Source organism: Oculina patagonica, chromosome 1 (assembly GCF_052425735.1).
Source record: "Oculina patagonica isolate OP01 chromosome 1, crgOcupat, whole genome shotgun sequence".
Taxonomy (NCBI): domain Eukaryota; kingdom Metazoa; phylum Cnidaria; class Anthozoa; order Scleractinia; family Oculinidae; genus Oculina; species Oculina patagonica.
Genome location: NC_135758.1, coordinates 9,780,714 through 9,802,554, shown reverse-complemented (window position 1 = coordinate 9,802,554; position 21,841 = coordinate 9,780,714). Strand labels below are relative to the sequence as shown.

The window sequence follows — 21,841 nt, the reverse complement described above, 5'->3', positions numbered from 1 at the left end:
ACGCGAGTGACCTTGCATCAGATTTCGAACTTCAACATGATTAAGAATTCCGACCATTACTAACATTGTAAAAGCATTCAGTAAATCCATGATTAAACATCCAATAGGCATTTCTCGAACTACTTACTCGAACGAGAGGAAACTATAAAGGAAAAAGTAGATTATCGTTAGTTGCTATAAAGTTGAAATGCTATTCAAATTCAAGGTTAAGACCAAACGACGTTTCGGTGTCATATCTGGGCACCAATATCAAGTAAAGAATGTAACTGGAAAAAAATAATATATACTTAAAGTAAAGTAGTGATTTAGAATAAACTAAATTAAGACTAAAAAAACATCTCTCTGACTTAAGCAAGAAAATTGAAGACACACTACAGCCGGTTTTTAGAAGCCGTAAACTTGGTGATGATTTAAAGTACAGGGACATAAGCCACCGGTGATTAATCAACAATGCTCTGTATAATTTTGTGTGAAATGTGTGATGCAGAATACGTTGGCTATACCAGCCGTCTTCTACACCAGCGCATTGATAGACACGGGTTCTTCGCCATCAAGAAACACCTAAAGAATGATCACTAAGTTGATCCAATTGCAGACCTGACAAGCAACTTAACCAACCTAAAGAAATGTCAGGAAAGGGTTGATTTCTTAATCTTTGAAATGCTGTGGATTCGCAAGAAGAAACCGAGTCTTAACACCCAGTCATGCTCTGTTCGCGCGAAAGTATTCTATTCTAAATCACACCTTTCCTCTTACTAGTACAGTAAAAACCCGAGTATAAGAACACCTATTTTGGCGGTTCAGGCTGATTTGGTTCTTATATAAAGGGTTATAATCTGCAAAATCAGCCTGTAAGTGTTCTTAAGTGTTCTTAAAAAAAGTTTCTTAAAATAAGGAACATACTAGGCTACCAATAGATGAAATCAATATATATGCACACAATTGTATTTTAATTTTAATAAAATTGATAAATCAAGGCAATACTGTACTGTAATTGGGGTGGAACTATTATGTGTGCAATGAAAAGTAGTGTTGATCTTTGATATTTTTCCATATAAGAACAACTTTCATTTTTCAGGCTGAATGTGTTCTTATATAAATGGTACTTTATTTCCTAAAATCAGGCCTGGGTGTTCTTAATCCACTTGTTCTTATACGCGGGTTTTTACTGTATTTATTATTCCACTATTGCGCCATTTTACCATATTAGGGCAAAAGAACGCGAGAAAAATGCCACGTTATTACACAGTAGAACAGGGCAAAAATACGGGCGGACAAACTTACGGAATACTGGCCCAAACAAAGTGGAAAAATTAGTGGAATAATAAATCCCTTATTCGATGGTTTAACATACAATACGAGCGGACATTTTGCTCATTGCTCGTATTTTTCCTCGCCCCTACGGGGCTCGGAAAAATACTACACAACTCGCAAAATATCCGCGCGTATTATATGTTAAACCATCGAATAAGGTGTATATACTATCTTTTCCGTTGCATTTATATCCTCTAATTAGTATCGGTATATCCCCGGCTTCAAGGCTTTGGCACTCTAACAAAGATTTTTTTCTTCTTCTCCTTCTAATGGTGCCAAGATTACACCGAAACGTCGTTCCGTTTTTTCGCTTATTTTTATAATTAACTGTATTTCCAAGGTTGAATCACTTAAGATAAACGATATAAATTCGACTGCTTAAATCCGAGAGTTCTGCCTGCTAAAACTGTTGTGATTTCATTCAGCAATAATACACTTTTCATCACGTAATACCTTAGTCCACATGAGTTCAGTTATTTTTGTAGCAAACGGCAGGCACAAAACGTTTGTTACAGGGGTTGCTAATGAGCCCACTTTATCACTGCTCTTTACATCAGTCGCATAAAATAACGTAAAGTTGACACTAAATATTGTACGCATTAAAGAAAACAACAAATTGTTAAAAAGCACAAATAGGGCTCCCTTCAATAGTAATCTCTTGTAACGCGAGTGACCTTGTATCAGATTTCGAACTTCAACATGATTAAGAATTCCGACCATTACTAACATTGTAAAAGCATTCAGTAAATCCATGATTAAACATCCAATAGGCATTTCTCTTTGTAACGCAGGGGAATAAATGACCAAAATTACAGAACCCGCGACGTTGAGCGCAAGAAGAAATATCAGCGTCCAAAACCTTGGCAAACGAATCAGATTCCTGAGAATTGTGAGGCAGCCCAGAAAACGTGGTGATGTGGCAATGATTCCCAGAAAAATCCAACAGTTTATTGTGTCTATACCATTAGAGAAGATACATCTTGCATACTGCATGTCCGCATTGCAACTGTCGGCAAAGACCTCGTTCCAACTATCGTCGTCAACGACCCCGTTAACGACCTTGTTCCGATGCGGAAGCGGAATGGATATTTCTACACCTGCACTTTCTTTTTCGCTTTCGCTTGTTCCATCGCTGGTATTTTTCGTGTTTGATGCATTTGTGGCAAGGAAACAGGGTGACACATTTAGGAGGTTGTAATGTATTGACACAACTACGTCAGTCACCAACAGCAGTGAATAAACAATCCAAAAAATGCCCCTCCAGGAAAAATGTTTGCAGCACTTCCTTCGCCAGTTTAACGAGTTGACTTCTGGTAATAGTGAAGTTGTTTCGTCTGACGGCATGACGTTTGAGTAAAGTTCGCCAGTTCGTAGACAGAAAACCAAAAATCTTGCCCGCAAACCCTGTGAAATGACAACACGCCCCTTCATTAGTCGTGCACCTGCTAGTTCCAAACTTACGTAACTTAAGGGGCTCCTTTTTTGCTACCAATTTGTTGCTAAGAACAGGAGAAAGGTTTCTGACATCATATGTTGGAAACTAGAGCTCACAGAGATAAGCTTTTTGCACATGTTTGTGCCATTGAAGAGTCCTTCAAGTCACGCGACCAGAAAAAAAACTCCCAAAACTCAAACGTTGTGTTGATTTGGAAATTAAAATGAGTGCCATTAGAAAAAGATATTTCACAAGTTGAAGTTCATGTCTTTTTTGTGTTCAAACGTAATTTGCTTACGTTGTCTTGACGTTTTGTCGTTTTTCATGGAAGGCGCGGTGTCCTAATGGTTAGTGCGCTGGCCCCAGTTGTTCAAAGGGTGGATAACGCTATCCACCGGATAGATCACTAAACTTTCGCCCTATTCTGTTAAGTAACACTGATAAAAATGACAAAAAAAGAGTTTGTAATCACCTTCTCCTGTTGCGCGATCAGAATAAAACCAGAATCAATCTTTGTCAACAACAGGTGCTTTCTCTGTAAAATAATCAAAAATAACAAAAATTAAACAAAGTTTAATAAGTGTATTATCCCCCAAGCCCACACTTAGAAAAAGATGAGTTGCTATGAGTACTGGTGGATCTCAATTTTTGAAATTTTAACGGGAGAACAGGAGGGCTTTCACTTGAAATTAGTTACGGTTAATTCTCATCATCATCAGCCATTCTCATCCTCATTCCTCACTTTATACTCATCATCCTTTCCATCCTTTTATATACCGCTCGTCCCTGTCCCTCCTCTTCCTCTTCACTCCCCTCTCCCTCGCTCTTATCCTCCTGTTCATCCTCCCCCTTCTCCTCCGCCTCATTTTGTCATTCCCGTTCTTATCCGCCTGTCTCCTACTTTTCGTACTTTTCTTATCCGCCTCTGCCTCCTCCACCACCACTACCTTCTCCTCCTCCCCTTCGCACTCCTGTTTATAATTCTAATAATCCTTATTCTATTTCTATCCTCGTGTTCCATATCCTCATCCCCCTGCTAATCGAAAATCACATATTTTGGCCCGAAATTGGGAAAGGGTTTAAGACCCGAGTGGCAAAACTCCATCAAAAACGCCGAGGAGTAGCCTCGAAACGTTTTGTTATTGAAACTACAGACAGGTCATAGTCGAGGTCATTCCATTATGAATTCATTCTTTGATGGTTAAATCTGACTAATTTGCAATTTCCAACTTTTCGTGTCATGTAACCACTAAGATCTTAAGCTTCCAGAATCCACGTTATAATGCACGAGTACACACAAAGCAGTGCTTTTTAGATCTCATTTCCTTCATTTTACTTCCTTGGTGATACAGACATGCAGGAACAAGGCACGCAACATACGCAAACAGTTCAATTACAACTCAGTATTCAGTATTTTCTCATTACGCTACGTAACGCTGTGTAGTGTCTATAGAAAGGACTTAACATTCCCAATACATCACGATTAACCTCATATAAGCGTCAGAAAAAAATATGCACCGCGACGTTTCGATCCACTCACCTTGTAAAACGAACCGAACCTAAAAATCCGGGAATTCCCCCGCGTTCTCACAAATAGAACAGAAATGAATTACGACATGAATGTCCGGGTATATTCTCGTCCCCAGAGCCCTTTGACACTTTTGGGATAGTTCGCCTCCCAGAATCTGCTTTACATTTTCATTATCTATCGCTTCTCGGTTGGTTCTATTGGCTGGACCTGGACTGGAAAATGCTGTGGAAATTCTTCTCGGCTCTTCGGTATGTGATTCAATGTAACTCTCGATGTTTGCTCGATGTGGTGGGACTTGACCAGTATACGGACAAAATGGTAACTCGTGGAGCAATTCACAATTACCTTCTTCTGATAAATCGGCTTGAACGGATGTATCGACTTTAGGCGTACTGGCTTTAACGGTTTGATTGGCTAGCTTTCTACTTCTTAATTTATATCTTGGTTAAAAACTTCTCTTTAAGACTCTCTTAACAGACTTCATTAATTTTGTACTTTTTTTTTAATACTCACGTACTTGGGCGGCTGCTGTGTTTTCCGCTCCAAGGGATTTGGCAATTGTAATTCGGACAAACCCAAGACTCACACACAGAACTGATCCTCAACGCTGTGTAATCTTCCTCTTGCAGTATTGTACAATTCATAGATAGACGTTAATCGAGGATCTGCGATGTCGAAGCTCCGATATGTAAATCGAAATACAGTAACAATGTCGCAAAATTTATACTAACGGCTCTCTGACTATCATGTGCATCAGTTAAATAAACAAGGAACGTTTCGCCGAACGTTAAACACGAGTTCGGGTAGCTAAAAATATACAAATCATAACATATACATTTCACGTGTCTTAAGGTCATTGCCTTGTATTGCATTGCGCATCCTTACTGCGCAGAATTTTACGCGTGATTAGCGCGTACATAAACCAAATGGCGGCTTTTTTGTATGCGGCTTAGTCGGTGAGAGAAGTAAATCGTCGCTTTCTCGTAAAATATAAAATATAATTTAAAAGAGCCGTTTAATATGGAATTTCTTTATAAACTACTCGGTAAACTTACTTGAATCGCCACTTGAGTGGCACCTGAGTCGAAAAAAACCTTGCTGTCTTGACAAACATTAACGTTTTAGGTGCAGAAAAAAGTTCAGAGAAAAACATCACTACGCGTAGAGAAATTAATAATCATAACATGTAATCATAACATGTAATCATAACATGGGCAACTAAAAATATATCATAACATGTACATTTCACGTGCCTTAAGTTCATTGCTCTGTATTGCATTGCGCATCCTTACTGCGCAGAATTTTACGCGTAATTAGCGCGCACATAAACCAAATGGCGGCTTTTTTCTATGCGGCTTAGTCGGTGAGAGAAATAAATCGTCGCTTTTTCGTAAAATATAAAACATAATATAAAAAGAGCCGTTTCATATGGAATTTCTTTATAAACTACTCGATAAACTTACATGAATCGCTACTTGAGTGGCACCTGAGTCGAAAAAACTTTGCTGTCTTGACAAACTTTTCACGTTTTAGGTGCAGAAAAAAGTTCAGAGAAAAACATCACTACGCGTAGGGAAATTACACGATTTTTCTTCTATATTAGCGCCCGATTATATGCGCATCCGCAAGCTTACTTTCAGCCCGGGCTGAAATTGAAAACGCGATTACATGAGGTTTTTCAGCCCATTTGCCCGGGCTGAGATTTCCAGCCCGGTTTCAAAAACCAGATGTGTTTTTAAGAAGATTTGATTTGGAAGCCGGGCTGAAATTCGCCATATAATCGGGCCCTTAGGTCTATTAAAAATAAATCATAACATGTAATCATAATATGGGCAACTAAAAATAAATCATAACATGTACATTTCACGTGTCTTAAGGTCATTGCCCTGTATTGCATTGCGCATCCTTACTGCGCCGAATTTAATGCGTAATTAGCGCAACATAAATTAAATGACGGCCTTTTTCTATGCGGCTTAGTCTGTGAGAGAAATAAATCGTCGCTTTCTCGTAAACGGGTACGGTGACCTTTTTTTCTCGTATTTTGAGTGTAGCGATTAAATCCTTTCTGTAAAATGAGAACAGATCAATTTCTATGTTTGAAAAATAAATTATCACTGAAAACTTGTAAGGAACCACTGGAAATACACAAAGGTCTGGCACAGTGTAACTACAAGGAACCTGCAAACGGAAACTTTAGTGACTGTACTAAAGAGGTTTTGAACCAATATACAAGCTTGAAACAGTAATCAGAGAAAGGGTGCTAGTCAAAAACAAGACGGAAATATATTTTCAAAGGTAGATAGTTGCAGTTCCAAAAATTTAAATTTTTATTGTTTTGATATATGATATGGGATTAATTTTCGCGTGTTTAAATTTCGCGCAATGTTTTTTGGCGCGTATTTAATTTTGCGATTATTTTGAAATCGCGAAAATCGCGAAAATTAGTAAGAATAAGGTATATACAAGGTCTTCCTGTTTCTAAACAAATATAGTGACCCCACTTTTTTATTTTAAAATTTAAGTCTCTTTAAGGTTATCAACAAGTAGGCAAAGTTTGGTTGAAAACCTGTGTTCAGTTCTATTTCGGGGCAATGACCTTAATTGTCTCACGAAGGTTCTTCTGTCACGTTGGCAGTATGAGCTAAATTTAGAAAATACTGGCTGTCAGAAGTTTTACTAAAGATCATACGACAACGGCTAGTACTTTTACTGGACGATTGCATCATATTAAAAAAACAATAATTCATAAAGAAAATACAAAAGAAATTAATGTTTAATGAGTGTCTTTATATCTGATAAAGACACGGCTAAACTTTACGTCCAATTTTCTAGGCCAAAATAACCCCAAATCTAAATATTAGTGCAAGAATGTGTTGATCTACATCAGAACATTTTGAAGCTGTTCAATAAATTCGCAGTTCGTGTCTTATCAAGTTTAAAACACTGCTGCTCATTATTTTATTAAACAATACGTAAAATCACGAACTAGAGTAGTTTTACTGGGTTAATTCAAAACAAGGTAATGACTGGGAAACGGTAAATCACCCTTCTAACAATTTCCAGCATTCACGTTATAATGCACGAGTACACACAAAGAAGTGCTTTTTAGATCTCACTTCCTTCATCCAACCCCAACCCCCCCCCCCCCTCCCCTCCCCCCGGCATCTTACTTCCTCAGTGATACAGACATGCAGGAACAAGGCACGCAACATACGCAAACAGTTCAATTACAATTCAGTGTTCAGTATTTTCTCATAACACTACTAATGTTGTGTAGTGGCCATAGAAAGGACTTAATATTCTCAATACATCAAGATTAAGATCATAAGATCAAAATTCCAACCCTGGGGACATCACATAAGACCAAAATTCCTAAACAAACTTTAAATTCAGGGCTGATCAAACAGCTAGGAACTGATGTTATAAATTTAATTTGGCCCAATATTTCGGTTGAACAAAACCAACCTTCATCAGAGGAATACAATGCTAAGTGAGTATGGAAACAAACGGTAACAAAATTTAAATTAAGTAAGATGAAAACCGGTACGTGATAGGCTGATAATAAGAAAACAAAACAAATAACGGTAAAAGATAGAAATAGCATACAACTGACAAACATAATATATATCAAGTTTCATCCCGTCTATTCATGCCATAGGGTTCAAGTGTTTTCCCTTTAGAAATTAAAAACGCTTCTGTGGCTTTGCGGATGCTGTCTCTATATGAGTTTATAAGTTCTATGGGGATAAATTCAAGGTTGCGAGAGCGAAGTGGTCTAAAACGGCGGTGGGTTGATCGAGTGACTGTTTACGAATTACGTTTTCTATTGCAAGTCTGTGTTCTCCGTATCGGTTTTTTGCTTTTCCACCTGATGAAGGTTGGTTTTGTTCAACCAAAATATTGGGCCAAAATAAATTTATAACATCAGTCCTTAGCAGTTTGATCAGCCCTGCATTTAAATTTTGATTATTCAGTCTACTGCTGATCCTGATCTACACCAAGATCCGACTACAATTTGCTCCTGTTTGTCAGGGTGGTCCTTGCATAGTTACAGAAGTAAAAATTCCTACCCTAGGGACATCACATAAGATCAAAATCCCTACCCTGGGGACATCACATAAGATCAAAATTCCTACCCTGGGGACATCACATAAGATCAAAATCCCTACCCTGGGGGCATCACATAAGATCAAAATCCCTACCCTGGGGACATCACATAAGATCAAAATTCCTTCCCTGGGGACATCAGATAAGATCAAAATCCCTACCCTGGGGGCATCACATAAGATCAAAATCCTTACCCTGGGGGCATCACATAAGATCAAAATTCCTACCCTGGGGGCATCACATAAGATCAAAATTCCTACCCTGGGGACATCACATAAGATCAAAATCCCTACCCTGGGGGCATCACATAAGATCAAAATCCCTACCCTGGGGGCATCACATAAGATCAAAATTCCTACCCTGGGGACATCACATAAGATCAAAATTCCTACCCTGGGGACATCAGATAAGATCAAAATCCCTACCCTGGGGGCATCACATAAGATCAAAATTCCTACCCTGGGGACATCACATAAGATCAAAATCCCTACCCTGGGGACATCACATAAGATCAAAATCTCTACCCTGGGGACATCACATAAGATCAAAATCCCTACCCTAACATTGTTTGGTGCATTAAAATTCTGTTAAACTGTGTCAGCAAGGTAACGTAGGTTAATTCTAAAAAATATGATTATAATAATCCACATCTGTCATCTTTGGTTTTATGAGAGCCCATAGACCAACATCATGACAGTGCAACGATAGTAATATTCTCATGCTATTTTTTACAAATTTAATAGGAATTATTAAAAGATTGTGCCATAGTCAGGTATGTCGTTTTGTGAGGTACTTTGAACGATTTTCCTTCTTCCTTTATACAGTTCCCGATCTGTTCCTCGCAAATTATGTCAGAACCAGTAGTTTTTGCAAAGCCATTTACAAGAAACATTGCATTAGTTGTACTTATACCAACACGGGAAAAGTGAAACTGCGTAAAATGCTCCGGAATGAACCGTTCAAATCCCAAATCCAAACAACACACTCTAAACAGTCCAATCTCAATGCATCCTCGGAGACCCAAGGGCAGTTAGTCGAGAAGACGGGCAGCTCATCGGGACGACGGGATTTTCGGGGCGAAAGTTTAAAACAAGCTCGGGAGAGCCCCTGGGCACTTTCTTTTACCGAACCAGTTCCAGAAGTGTTTGAACTCCTTCCTTCTGATTGGCCAGAAAAACAGTTTTTCTGGCCAATCAGCAAGGATGACCAGCAGAGCGGCTCTGACGCCTTCTTACACGAAGTTGTTTTCCTCATAGAATCGTCGTAGTTATTTAGAATTAGCCCGTCCATCGGATAATTTTACGTGGAAGGCCTCAGATAAAAAAAAAACAACAACAAAACAATGAGGCCTGGGAATTTGCAAACTGTGGCATAGCGCAAGCAAACAAATGAGTTTTTATAGCTATATAAGCGATGCACCACTTTCTACACTGTTTATAAGTTTTGTTTTTGTTATTTAAATATCCAACAAATCAAACAAAAATCCCTTTGTTTTAACACTAACTATGGTTTTAATAGTCAAGCTGGCAACAAAATAACAATAGGTGTCGTCAGCGATATGTTCGCTATTGCGTGGCCCGTGCAACGAAGACACCCACACCGTGGAAAGTTTCAGAAGTCGTTAAACGATCAAGGAAAAATAATAAGAATTGTTGTTTACTCGCAACTAACAGTGTAGAACTGGAAGTCGTGTAAGGCTTATTCTTTTCTGACACTCTCCACGTAAAATCATCCGATGCACGGATGCAACCACGACGAGTCTATGAGGAAAACAACTTCGTGTAAGAAGGCGTCAGAGCCGCTCTGCTGGTCATCCTTACTGATTGGCCAGAAAAACTGTTTTTCTGGCCAATCAGAAGGAAGGAGTTCAAACGCTTCTGGAACTGGTTCGGTAAAAGAAAGTGCCCAGGGGCTTTCCCGAGCTTGTTTTAAACTTTCGCCCGAAAATCCCGTCGTCCCGATGACCTGCCCGTCTTCCCGACTAACTGCCCCTGGGTCTCCGAGGATGATCTCAATGTATACTTCATGTACACTACAATAAACTCTAGCTGCCAGCCAGGGCCGATGTCCTTTGCAGCGCACAGCCCTAAACATGTAAGGAGACCATTATATATGGCTAAAAATATTGGCCTTTTGCGAGACCAAAACTCCGAAATTTACGAGCATCCTCGCCCCTTTAATTTCGTATGTGATGCTCTCCCCTCCCAATGCTACCATCCGACATGCACAAACTACATCTGTTTAGCTCGCTGAACTTAAACTGAACGAAATTACACCGATTTGTTCTTAGTTTACAAGGATTTTACATGGGAAATTTATTTCAAATAATAATCAGAAATATACACATTTGGTACAAACCGAAAAAAAAATCGTTTTTATTCACATATTTTCTTTCATTTATTACGTCATTTCTACCATTTGTTATTCTATCACTGTTGGTGACCAGACAACCATAAAGCTCTGATTTATTTATATCTAACTGTTTATTCATTTATAATTACTAAGTAGCTAACAAACAAAAAAGCCAACTAACTTACTACTTACTTACTTACTTACTTACTTACTTACTTACTTACTTACTTACTTACTTACTTACTTACTTACTTACTTACTTACTTACTTACTTACTTACTTACTTACTTACTTACTTACTTACTTACTTACTTACGCTGCGGAGAGAAGTCACATGTCGTTCATCAAAACATATAATTATAAAGTATAACTTTAAATTTTTTCACGCACGTTAAAAACTACGCGTCAGTGGAAATCCACTTTAAGGGGGAAAGTTTTAAAGGAAATAATTTACCATATTTAATAACTGCTATAGATGAAATGCCATTCAAATTGAACTACTTAACCTTCGGACGTTTACCCGCACCCTGCTATGGGGGGAGGGGGTAGGGTAAGGCTTGATGGACATTCCCCAGCCACTATTTAAAGTTCTCGTTTTATTAAGCCGCAAAAAAATCAATGTACATTGAGTAGAAAGCTTTGGGAACCCGTCATCTTAGATCCATCGTCTTTCATTTCACTGTTTTGTTAGAATGGGAAAATATGCGAATTTTGCAATCCTTATTAAGAATACTGGGATTATTAGAAAACTTTTTCTCAAAACAGTCGATATTTGGCAAAACGCCCCAACTTTTATGCGCTTACCAAAAATTAAATTTAAAATCATCGACATATCAAAATTCCCGCGAGGGATGAATGAGCAGCTACTGGAAGTTTCAGCATCATAGAGTAAACCACTTTTTTATGTTTTCAAAATTGAGAAAAAACTCGAGGTGGATGGCATCCACTCCCACTCCTCCTCTCTTGTACGTTAGAGGGTTTAGACTGCTTCATTAATCAGAGTGCCCTGCCTGGTGAAACTGTTGCTATTGTGTTTACCAATAATACACTTATCATCATGGAATATCTTAGTCCAAATAAGGTCAGTTATTTTTGTAACAAACGGCAGGATAATAAAGCTTGTTACAGAAGAAGTTACTTTATCACTGTTATTAATTACAAAAAATACGTTGACTATTGCAGTAATCATATTACAGAAATAATGAATAAAAAAGACAAATAGGGCTCCATTTAATAGAAAGTACTTGTAACACGAGTGACCTTGCACCAGATTTTGAACTTTAACCTGATTTAGAATAACGACCATTCCTAGTATTGTAAAAGCATTAGGTACATCAGTGATTGTATTTCCAATTCCATTTACAAGCACAGGGTCATCATGAAAATATGCTAGTATCATAAATACCCTATTTGAGACGTAGAGCGCAAAATAAAATAACAGCGTCCAAAACCTTGGCAAACCAATCAGATTCCATAGAGTTGCGCAGCAGCCTACAAAACGTGGTGATGTGGTAACGATTCCCAGAAAAATCCAACAGTTTAATGTATCTATACCATCAGAGAGCATGCATGTTGCATACTTGTCAACAATGTCCGCCATCTTGGCAGTCTCATTCCCAGGTTGCGCGATTTCTAAGATCTTACAACGTATAGACAAAACCGCATCAGTCACCAACAGCAGTGAATAAACAATCCCAAAGAAGCATTCCCAGGAAAAATGCTTGCAGCACCTCCTTCGCCAGTTTAACGAGTTGTCTTGTGGCACTAGTGAAGTTGTCTCGTCTGAAGGCATGATGTTTGGGTGAGAGGGTCGGTTATTGAACGACATACACCAGTTGGCAACTGACGGAAAAGCAAAGCTCTTTCCTGGAAACCCTGAAAATGACAACACGTCCCTTAATTAGCTGTGCTTTTGTAATAGAAACTTTACGTAACTTAAGGTGGTCCTTGTAACTACCAATTTGTTGTTAAAGAACGAGAAATTTTGTGGGAACACGAGCCGATAGGCGAGTGTTTCCACAGCTTTTTCGAGTTCTCCCAAACTTTCACAAGTGTTTCTATAACTCGATAAAAAACACGGAAAACATGTTTTCTATTTCTTTTAGAAAATAGCACAAAGAAAATAACGCACATCAAAGTAATATTTGCGCTTTATTTAACATCAAAACGTAAATTCTCTTTACCTCGCGGTTTTACGTCATAAACATGATCAACCAATCATAGTAAGGGAGTCGATCAACAGAAATAAATCAACCGACTGTTTAACATCTGCTTTAAGGCTAAAATGCACCGTTTTTTGGCCAAACAAACAAAGAAAACAGGCCCCAAAGTAAACTTAATTATGAAAAATAACTAAGCCGATGATGTAACTGAAGTCAAGCTCTGGAAGGAGTCAAGAATTGTCGTTTTATTTCACTTCATCGATCGACTTAACAGAATTGTTTGACGACCGACGCTGCCGATCGAGCGACTCGAACCTTGGAGGTGAAAGTGCATTTTCTGTTAAAAGAAGCTTGACTCGGCATTCTAGACGAATATCTTGTCCTGTTAAGGAGATGTGGATAGTTCTGAAGTGCTGCAAACCTAGAATGGAGTGTAGTCGCGCCAATACATATACTTCTTCGAAAGGTCAGCCGCTTCGATAATTACTTTCGCAAACTATTTTTGAATGCGTAGCGGGTTCTGTAAACATCGTACTCGTTTGTTTCCAAGTGTGCAAATATTTGTTTAGTCTTAGCCTGGTTTTTGTCAGCTGTGACATTAAAATTTGACACAATTCCGTGAGGCAAAAACTATATGCAGACCTGATACGAAGTTTCGATAATTTGTACAATTCAAAAGCTAACCTTCTGTTCTTTGTAGCGCAAAACTTGCCCGTATATTACAATGTCAGGGTCGATCGGATTCATGCATAAGCACCAGAGAGGAGAGCCGAACAGTTCTCATAGTTTAGCGCCTGTAGGTCTTGACTCTTCTCATGATGCTAAATGGCCGCTCTAGTGGACACTGGCATATAGTCCAGCGGATAAGTGTCATTTTAAGAACTAATCGTGCACTTTATGATAAAAGCATAAAACTTGGCACACTAATAGACTACTATAAATCACGAGGAATAATTTGACGCAGATATATATTAGAGACTGCCGTTGCAATATAACTGATATCATACAAACCAAAAAAGGAAGGAAAAAGAAAACGTTGACAGATAAAAGATTTTAGACAGAAAATAAAATCATCAAGTTAAATGCCAACCTATGTCACGCGTGACCACTTCTTGTAAGATTTAACACAAACAAACTTCCTGTTCCTCGTTACCATATTTGGATTCTTCTGCAAGTTAACACACATTTGAAGTTGAACAGAATTGAATCTTGAATCGCCACTTGAGTGGCACCCGAGTCGAACAAAACTTTGCTGTCTTGACAAACTTTCACGTTATAGGTGCAGAAAAAAGTTCAGAGAAAATCATCACCAGGCTTAGAGAAATTACACGACTTTTCTTTTATATTAGGTCGACTATTAAATGTAAAAAAATCTGGGAAATTGTGGTACGCAATTGCGTCCTTCGCCCTTGATATCTATCCCTTTTCCATTGGTTCTATTGGCTGGACCTGGACTGGAAAATGCTGTGGAAATTCTTCTCGGCTCTTCGGTATGTGATTCAATGTAACTCTCAATGTTCGCTCGACGTAGCAGGACTTGACCAGTATACGGACAAAATGGTAACTCGTGGAGCAATTCACAATTATCTTCTTCTGATAAATCGGCTTGAACGAATGTATCGACTTTAGGCGTACTGGCTTTAACGGGTTGATTGGCTAGCTTTCTACTTCTTAAGTTATATCTTGGTTGAAAACTTCTCTTTAAGACTCTCTTAACAGACTTCATTTATAAATTTGTACTTTTTTGTTTACTCACGTACTTGGGCGACTGCTGTGTTTACGCTCCAAGGGATTTGGCAACTGGAATTCGGACAAACCCAAGACTCACACACAGAACTGATCCTCAACGCTGTGTCTTCTTCCTCTTGCAGTATTGTACAATTCAGAGATAGACGTTAATTGAGGGTCTGCGATGACGAAGGTCCGATATGTAAATCGAAATACACAAAGTCGCAAAATTTATACTAACAGCTCTTTGACTTCACAATCATGTGCATCAGCTAAATAAATAAGGAACGTTTAGCTGAACGTTAAACACGAGTTCGGGGTAACTAAAAATATATAAATCATAACATATACATTACATACACGTGAAATGTATATGTTATGATCTTAAAAGGTCATTGCCTTGTATTGCATTGCGTATGGGCACAGAATTTTACCCGTAATTAGGCTTGGCGGATGGTACTCCTAAAGGTGGCATATTATGCTACTAGCAGTGCTCGAAAAGTTGCCAAATTATGCCAAAGTTATGCCAGAGTTCCCAAATTTTGCTTCTGATTTCCGAAATTATGCTCACAAATTGACGTAGATTCTGTATACCTGTAGAGGCGCGCAATAACCACACCAAATTATGATGTTTTTCAAATAAACTGTTGTTGAATGTATATTTATTTGTGTTTTATGGCAGTTTGTCTCGGCCGTCAGCTGTCCAAATTAGCTGCTCGCGTCTCTGAACCCTTTGTAAAATGCCTTCAACACGCATTGCGAGAACATACTACCCAAAATAATTTATTTCTGTAGAAAATACACCATACTTACTAATTTTACGAATTTATGCTCCAAAAAGTGCTAAAATTTGCTGATTATGCCGTGGCAGTGCTCGTTTAAAAATTATGCTTTTTTGCTCCAATTATGCTTAAACTTATATATGACACTTATGCTAGCACAATCCGCCAAGGCCTACCCAAAATTAGAGTAATTAGCGCGCACTTAAACCAAATGGCAGCTTTTTTCTATGCGGCTTAGTCTGCGAGAAAAATAAACCGTCGCTTTCTCGTAAACGGGTATGGTGACCATATCTTTTTTTTCTCATAGCGATCAAATTCTTTCTGTAAAATGAAAACGAATGTTGTGACCCACTTTTTTATTTCAAAATTTAAGTCCCTTTAAGGTAATCAACAAGTTGGCAAAGTTAATTTGATTAAATATCTGTGTTCATTTCTATTTCGGGGCAATGACCTTTATTGTCTCACGAAGGTTCTTCTGTCACGCAGTCAGAATGAGCTTAATTTAGAGAATACTGGCTGTCAGCAGTTTTACTAAATATCATGCGACTACGGCTACTTCGGGGCAATGACCTTCATTGTCTCACGAAGGTTCTTCTGTCACGTAGTCAGAATGAGCTTAATTTAGAGAATACTGGCTGTCAGCAGTTTTACTAAATATCATGCGACTACGGCTACTACTTTTACTGGACGATTTCATCATACTAAAAGCACGAACTAGAGTAGTTTTACTAGGTTAACAATTAAAAACAAGGTAATATCCCTAACATTGTACGGTTAAACAACGGAATGACTGGGAAACGGTAAATCCTCTCCTAACAACTTCCAGCATTCACGTTACAATGCACGAGTATACACAAAGAAGTGCTTTTTAGATCTCATTTCCTTCATCTAACTTCCTCGGTGATACAGACATACAGGATCAAGGCACGCAACATACGCAAACAGTTCAAATAAAATTTGTGTAGTGGCCATAGAAAGGACTTATTATTCCCAATACAGTGGAACCCCGCTTTTCGGACACCCGCTTAATACGGAAACCCCGGTATTACGGACAGTTAATTTCGTTGGCTCCGACAAAAACTTCATACATTTACTCTAAAATTAACCCGCTTAATACGGACACCCGTTAATACGGACAACGGACACTTTTCTGTGTCCCGTGTGACAAGCTGTCATACATCTTATAACCCCGCTTTACGGACACTGTTTTCCCCCGACTGTTTATCTGTGCACTGTCAATTTTCATTGTCGCGATTTTTTTACCCTGGTCAAATAATGACAGAATTCGACAAACTTAAACGATTTTAAAATAAAGAGAAGCTAAAGTGTGACTAGCAAGGTTTTGTCTAATCTTCAGTCCCCCTGGCTGTGTCGCAAGCTGAAAGATTAATTTTGTGCAAAGTTAAGACCAGTTAAGTTAAAGACTTTTTCAAATGAGTTTGTAGAGTACGGTAAGAGTTTCAGTTACGAAGGAAACGTAATAGAAAACGTTCTGTTGCTATTGAAATTAGTTTAATTTCTTGTATAAAGTTAAGTTGTGACATTTTCAAATAAATAATTCCACTGTTGGGTTTATTAAAGCTTTGTTCGAGTGTCTGACTAGATCGTAAGGTTTTCGTAACAACTATTAATTTTAGTCAGAGAGTTCACAGTTTGCATTTGTTACAGTTACAGTACAATTACACAACGTTTCTCTGTCGTTAAAACGTTTGCCTTCGAATTCGTCTATCCGTGACTTTTTTTTCTGAGACCCCGCTTAACTTTAAAAATTAAAAAAATTAACCCCCAAAAAACCCCTTTTTAATTTTTAATCTCATAAAAAAAAAACAAAAAAAATTTAATACCCTTCTATTTCAGTGGAATCACCTTAATACGGACACCCTGCTAATACGGACAATTTGGCTGTCTCTTTGGTGTCCGTATTAACGGGGTTCCACTATACATCAAGATTAAACCTGATATAATCGTAAGAAAAGAAAACTCACCGCGACGTTTCAATCCCCTCGCCTTGTAAAACGAACTGAGCCTTCATAAAATCGGGGAATTCCCCCGCGTTCCCACACATAGAACATAAATAAATTACGTCATCCATTTCCGGGTATATTCTCGTCCCCAGAGCCCTACGGCACTTTGGGAATAGATCTTGTCCCGGAAACCGCTTTACTTTTGATCAACGCCGTTATCTGGAACCATTTTTATCACATTTTCCATGGTCCACACTCTTTTATTTAAAACTAGCAATGATATATTGCAATTTCTGATTTTTGATTGGTTTACAGGCTATGTTATATGGGCTTATATACCACTACCACAAATGTGGTAGGTGTACCATCTCATAACCAACGCACGCTCATGGAATATTTATTAGATAGACCGTATAGAGCATACAAATTAGTAAACCTCAAGTGGAACCAAGAGCCGGAGGAGAGTGGTTTCATTGCAAAGTTTTAGGCATTATGTGGCGAGAACAAAGTGGTCTGAAACGGCGGTGGGGTTGATCGAGTGACTGTTTCAGTACGAATTACTTTTTCTCTCCGAATCGGTTTCTTGAGAAACTTAAACGATTTTAAAATAAAGAGAAGCTAAAGTGTGACTAGCGAGAGACAAACAATCCGTCATATTGTCATTTTTAACAACAGCCTGAAGAAGATCAGTGAAACTGATCGAAACGTCGATATTTAAATATTCTTAACCTCGGAAAAGATCCCGGAAAACAGTAAACATTTTTAATTTCTGAAGATGAGAGGTGAAAGTTTCAGAAATAGGATGAGAGTAATATTCTCATGCTATTTGTTAAACATCGCAAAACACAATAGCCTGACTTAATGAGTGCTCACTTTTCTTTTGAATTTAGACCGGAACTCTGAAACTCTGGATCCGTGTATTGTTTTGGATCAGCGAGGCGTAAATTTTCTAACTATAGTTAGGGCGAACAGAGAAGCAGTCACATTACCGAAATGGCTAACTATAGTTAACGCCGTCCTAACTATAGTTAGCAGTCTAGATGTGACCGCAGCCAATGTTTCTCTTGGTTTCAGTTATCAGGGGTTATGGTTCACAATTTAGAATTCACCTGTCATGTTCAAAGATAAATAGTGGCAGTAGCTAAGCACGTTTTTAAAGGAAAAATATAAAAGAAACGTTCTAGATATAAATTGATATGTGCACATTCCCCAGTGTGACAGCTTCCGTTTTTTTAAATAAAGTTGTGTAAGAACAAATTGAGCCGCAAATGCAATCATATCCCAGTAGAAAGGGCGCATTTATTTTGTATACTCTCAAACTTGTATTATCCAAACAGATTTGAGTGGTCCCGCATCTGAATCCTGCCAAAATTTCCAGTGATCCCCCCTTTTGGGCTCTCAGTTACGACTGATCCCCCCTTCTGTTCGTCCATAATCCAAGTGATCCACCCCAAAATCCTCCGCTCTCCCCCCCCCCCCCCCCCCCCCCCAGGCGATAAATAATGACCGGTCCCTATAACAACAGAACAACTAAATTCACTACACATGCATCAAGTTATTTCCACACTCTCATTGCTATTTTGAAAGTTCGACTGGTGTAAACTATGTCTGTCGTTACTCTTTCGCGAACACTAGGTTACATCCTAACTGATTTCTACCAAAACCAAGTCAATACATTCTTTGCTTAAGATTACAGCTTTTCCGACTTCTCCTGCAAGTGCCCAAATAACACATACGGCAGACGGATACGACAATGTACCTAAACCTGTGTAGATGAAAACGTATTCCCTCACAATAAGCACACACACGAAAACTCGAAAATTGGCTAGACAACGAAAACGGTTCAGTTCACACACTAAGCAGTATTTCACTCTTTCTACCTTCTTTTTTGTGCCCAGGGTAAATGAGTTTCTTAAAGTTCAGTGCGTGCATTAGCAGGTTTCAGCTCATCTGTGACGTCCACAAATCCACCAATAGGTGTTCCCACTTTGAATTTGAGCATTTTGCCAGGCTTCACTTTGTCCAGGTGAATCACACGAATGGTGAGGTCTTCATAGGAGCGGAAGTGCAACGCCTTGTTGGTGAGGTCCTTCACCACGATCCAGGAAGTATAATCGGCCATGCCTTCATGATCGTGGGAAGCAGCCACTCCGCGGGGAATGTCAACAGTGTTCATGATGTGAAACGCCAGATTAACCGCCTGTTCAGCGGTCTTGACTGGATCAGAAAAGTGCACCATAGCAGCAGCACGCACCAGTCTTGATGGAGGTGTCAGGTCTCCAGGCAACCCAAGGAGTCCACTTCCTTGCCCGGTAGCGTTGAACTGATCTTTTCCCAAAACCAAAGAATCGTGGGCAAACTTAGAGAGCTGAACGTAGTTACGGAGGTTCAACATGTGGAAGTCATAGGGCGGGGAGTTGGTCATGATACCAATGGTGTTGTCAAACACCTTTCTTCCCTGGTCAGTGAACTCAATGATGATGCCGTCACCACTTTTGTCAGTAATTGAGTAGTGCAGTTCGAAGGTGGCCTCAAGATCTCCCTTTTTCAGCTTTCCTTCCCATACCAGCGGGAATGAGTCTTTCTTCAGAGCTTCACGCACTTCTTGCACGGTCGCGAAGTTCCCCAGAATCCACACTGGAAACTCTAGTGAGGACACACTTGATCCACATTTCTGTACTGGGACGTCCTGGTATTTCGCAAACCCGGGAAAAAGGAGAGCACCCAAAGACAGCCCAGCTTCATTTTGACCGTCAGAACCAACGGGAAAGTTCCAAGCGTCAAGATATCCGATGCTGTGTTTGTTTTGCCACGTCATTGCTAGTGTATCTTGACCACATTTCTCTGGCAGAAGTGCAGTATGGGAATGCCCTTTCGGTTCCACTATGACGTTAGACATGAGATCGATCATAAACTCCATGCTCCGGCCGACGACTACCGAGTTATCCTCGGCGGTCACTCGGATCTCCGTGCAGGCTTTCGTGGCCAGGAAGAGATGAAGCAGCATCTGGACAACGACAAGTAGCTTCATGTTTGAAGATGGGATCAAGTAACAATCTAAGACAAAAAGAACAAATAATTTTCAGGATTTTTCTTTAGTCATTCACGTACTATTTTAAAACGACTTTAGTGAGTTCCAGTTGTTTTCAAGTTGCCTAAAGTAATAATGCCCAATTTAAGACAATATTGCTTAAATTGTCCAAGTAGGTGGTACAGATTTTTGTAAATCGGCAAAAAACAACGGCTCGAGTCGAACCGATTGTACTCAAAAGTTCGAAGACTGTTTTTTCAAGGACTGAAATCTCTGATGAAAGCGAGTTGATAAAAATGTTTTATTTAAATATCATATCATTATTTTTATTTGAATATCATATGGGCAGTCTGTGACCTCACAAACATAGGATGGTAAGCCTGTGGTGTATCAAAACTCTTCCCATCGTGAATTTTTATTACACACAAGTCGCTGCAACACGTCGCGGCGACAAGTTGCTGCGACATGTTGCCTCGTGTGACATGATGCATTCTTGCGACAGAATTTTGTCGCTGCGATCAACATTAGTTCGGACACATAGCGGGAACGTCTGCGACAAGTCGCTGCGAAAAATATAAATTAACCAACGAGAGAGCGTCATGTATTTTTGCCATATTGAATTGGAAAACTAGTCACATTCCCATTCTTTAAAATTCGCTGTGTATGCAACGAACAAACACCTTGTCGCAGCGACTTGTTTTGAAGTAGTACACACGGAGCGACATGTCGCAGAGACCTGTCACTTGGTCACTGCGACTCGTCGCCTGATGTGTCCCGACCTTAACAGTGGCTGTGCGGAGCGAATGTTGTGGAACGTAGAATGTTACGAATGTATATATTTAACAACGTCGAGGATTCTTACAAAAAACTAAGCAGCAACTTGTTTTTAACCGCTCCCATATAAGCGCCGCATATCTGAGAACAAAAAAAATAACCGCCGAATAGAGCAACCAAAGTAATTACTCTGACCAATCCCAGTAAACCAATCAGAACTCAAAGTAATTACATGTAAACGTCACTAAGCGCGCAAAGACGTGTGCAGTAAACTCCCTATTGGTTTTGGTTTAACTTCTGACTGGCTGCGAAAGCGACGCGATATTTTTCGTTTCAATCAAATGAAAGCATCATCAGACTGAATTGTGAGAGGAGTCAAACTTAGTAAACAAAAATCACGTTTTACTTTTACGGATTTGAATGACAAATAACCATAGCTTCAGTGCAACCAAATGTGTCTCCCGGGCGTTAAAATTTAAAGTTAGAAGCAAATATTGTCCTGCCGGACAATATTTCAAAAACCAATGTCGCAATCCGTTTCAATCTTCGTCACTTTTGGCCATTCGTACCTTCTTTTTTATTTGCTGTGTTATTGAATTGTTCCTTCACTGTTTTAAGAAGCTATTTTTATATTTCAACGAATTCGGATGGTCATTTCCCA

General features: G+C 39.1%; 3 protein-coding genes across 3 annotated transcripts in view; all 3 read right to left on the bottom strand.

Moving 5' to 3' along the window:
* Positions 1 to 21,841, bottom strand: part of LOC144656402 (uncharacterized) — a 103,459-nt gene that overhangs the window by 8,265 nt on the left and 73,353 nt on the right. The window contains exons 2-3 of the mRNA XM_078516648.1: positions 17,397 to 17,437; positions 3,222 to 3,284 (exon numbers count right to left, since the gene is read on the bottom strand). The gene's annotated coding sequence lies outside the window, so the exon portion shown is untranslated. The remainder of the gene's footprint in view (positions 1 to 3,221; positions 3,285 to 17,396; positions 17,438 to 21,841) is intronic.
* LOC144636510 (uncharacterized) lies at positions 759 to 2,658 on the bottom strand. The gene has a single exon (XM_078495736.1). The coding sequence runs from the start codon at positions 2,656 to 2,658 to the stop codon at positions 1,732 to 1,734; it is 927 nt and encodes a 308-aa protein (XP_078351862.1). The 3' UTR covers positions 759 to 1,731.
* Positions 19,025 to 20,599, bottom strand: LOC144648394 (penicillin V acylase-like). The gene has a single exon (XM_078507971.1). The coding sequence runs from the start codon at positions 20,404 to 20,406 to the stop codon at positions 19,288 to 19,290; it is 1,119 nt and encodes a 372-aa protein (XP_078364097.1). The 5' UTR covers positions 20,407 to 20,599; the 3' UTR covers positions 19,025 to 19,287.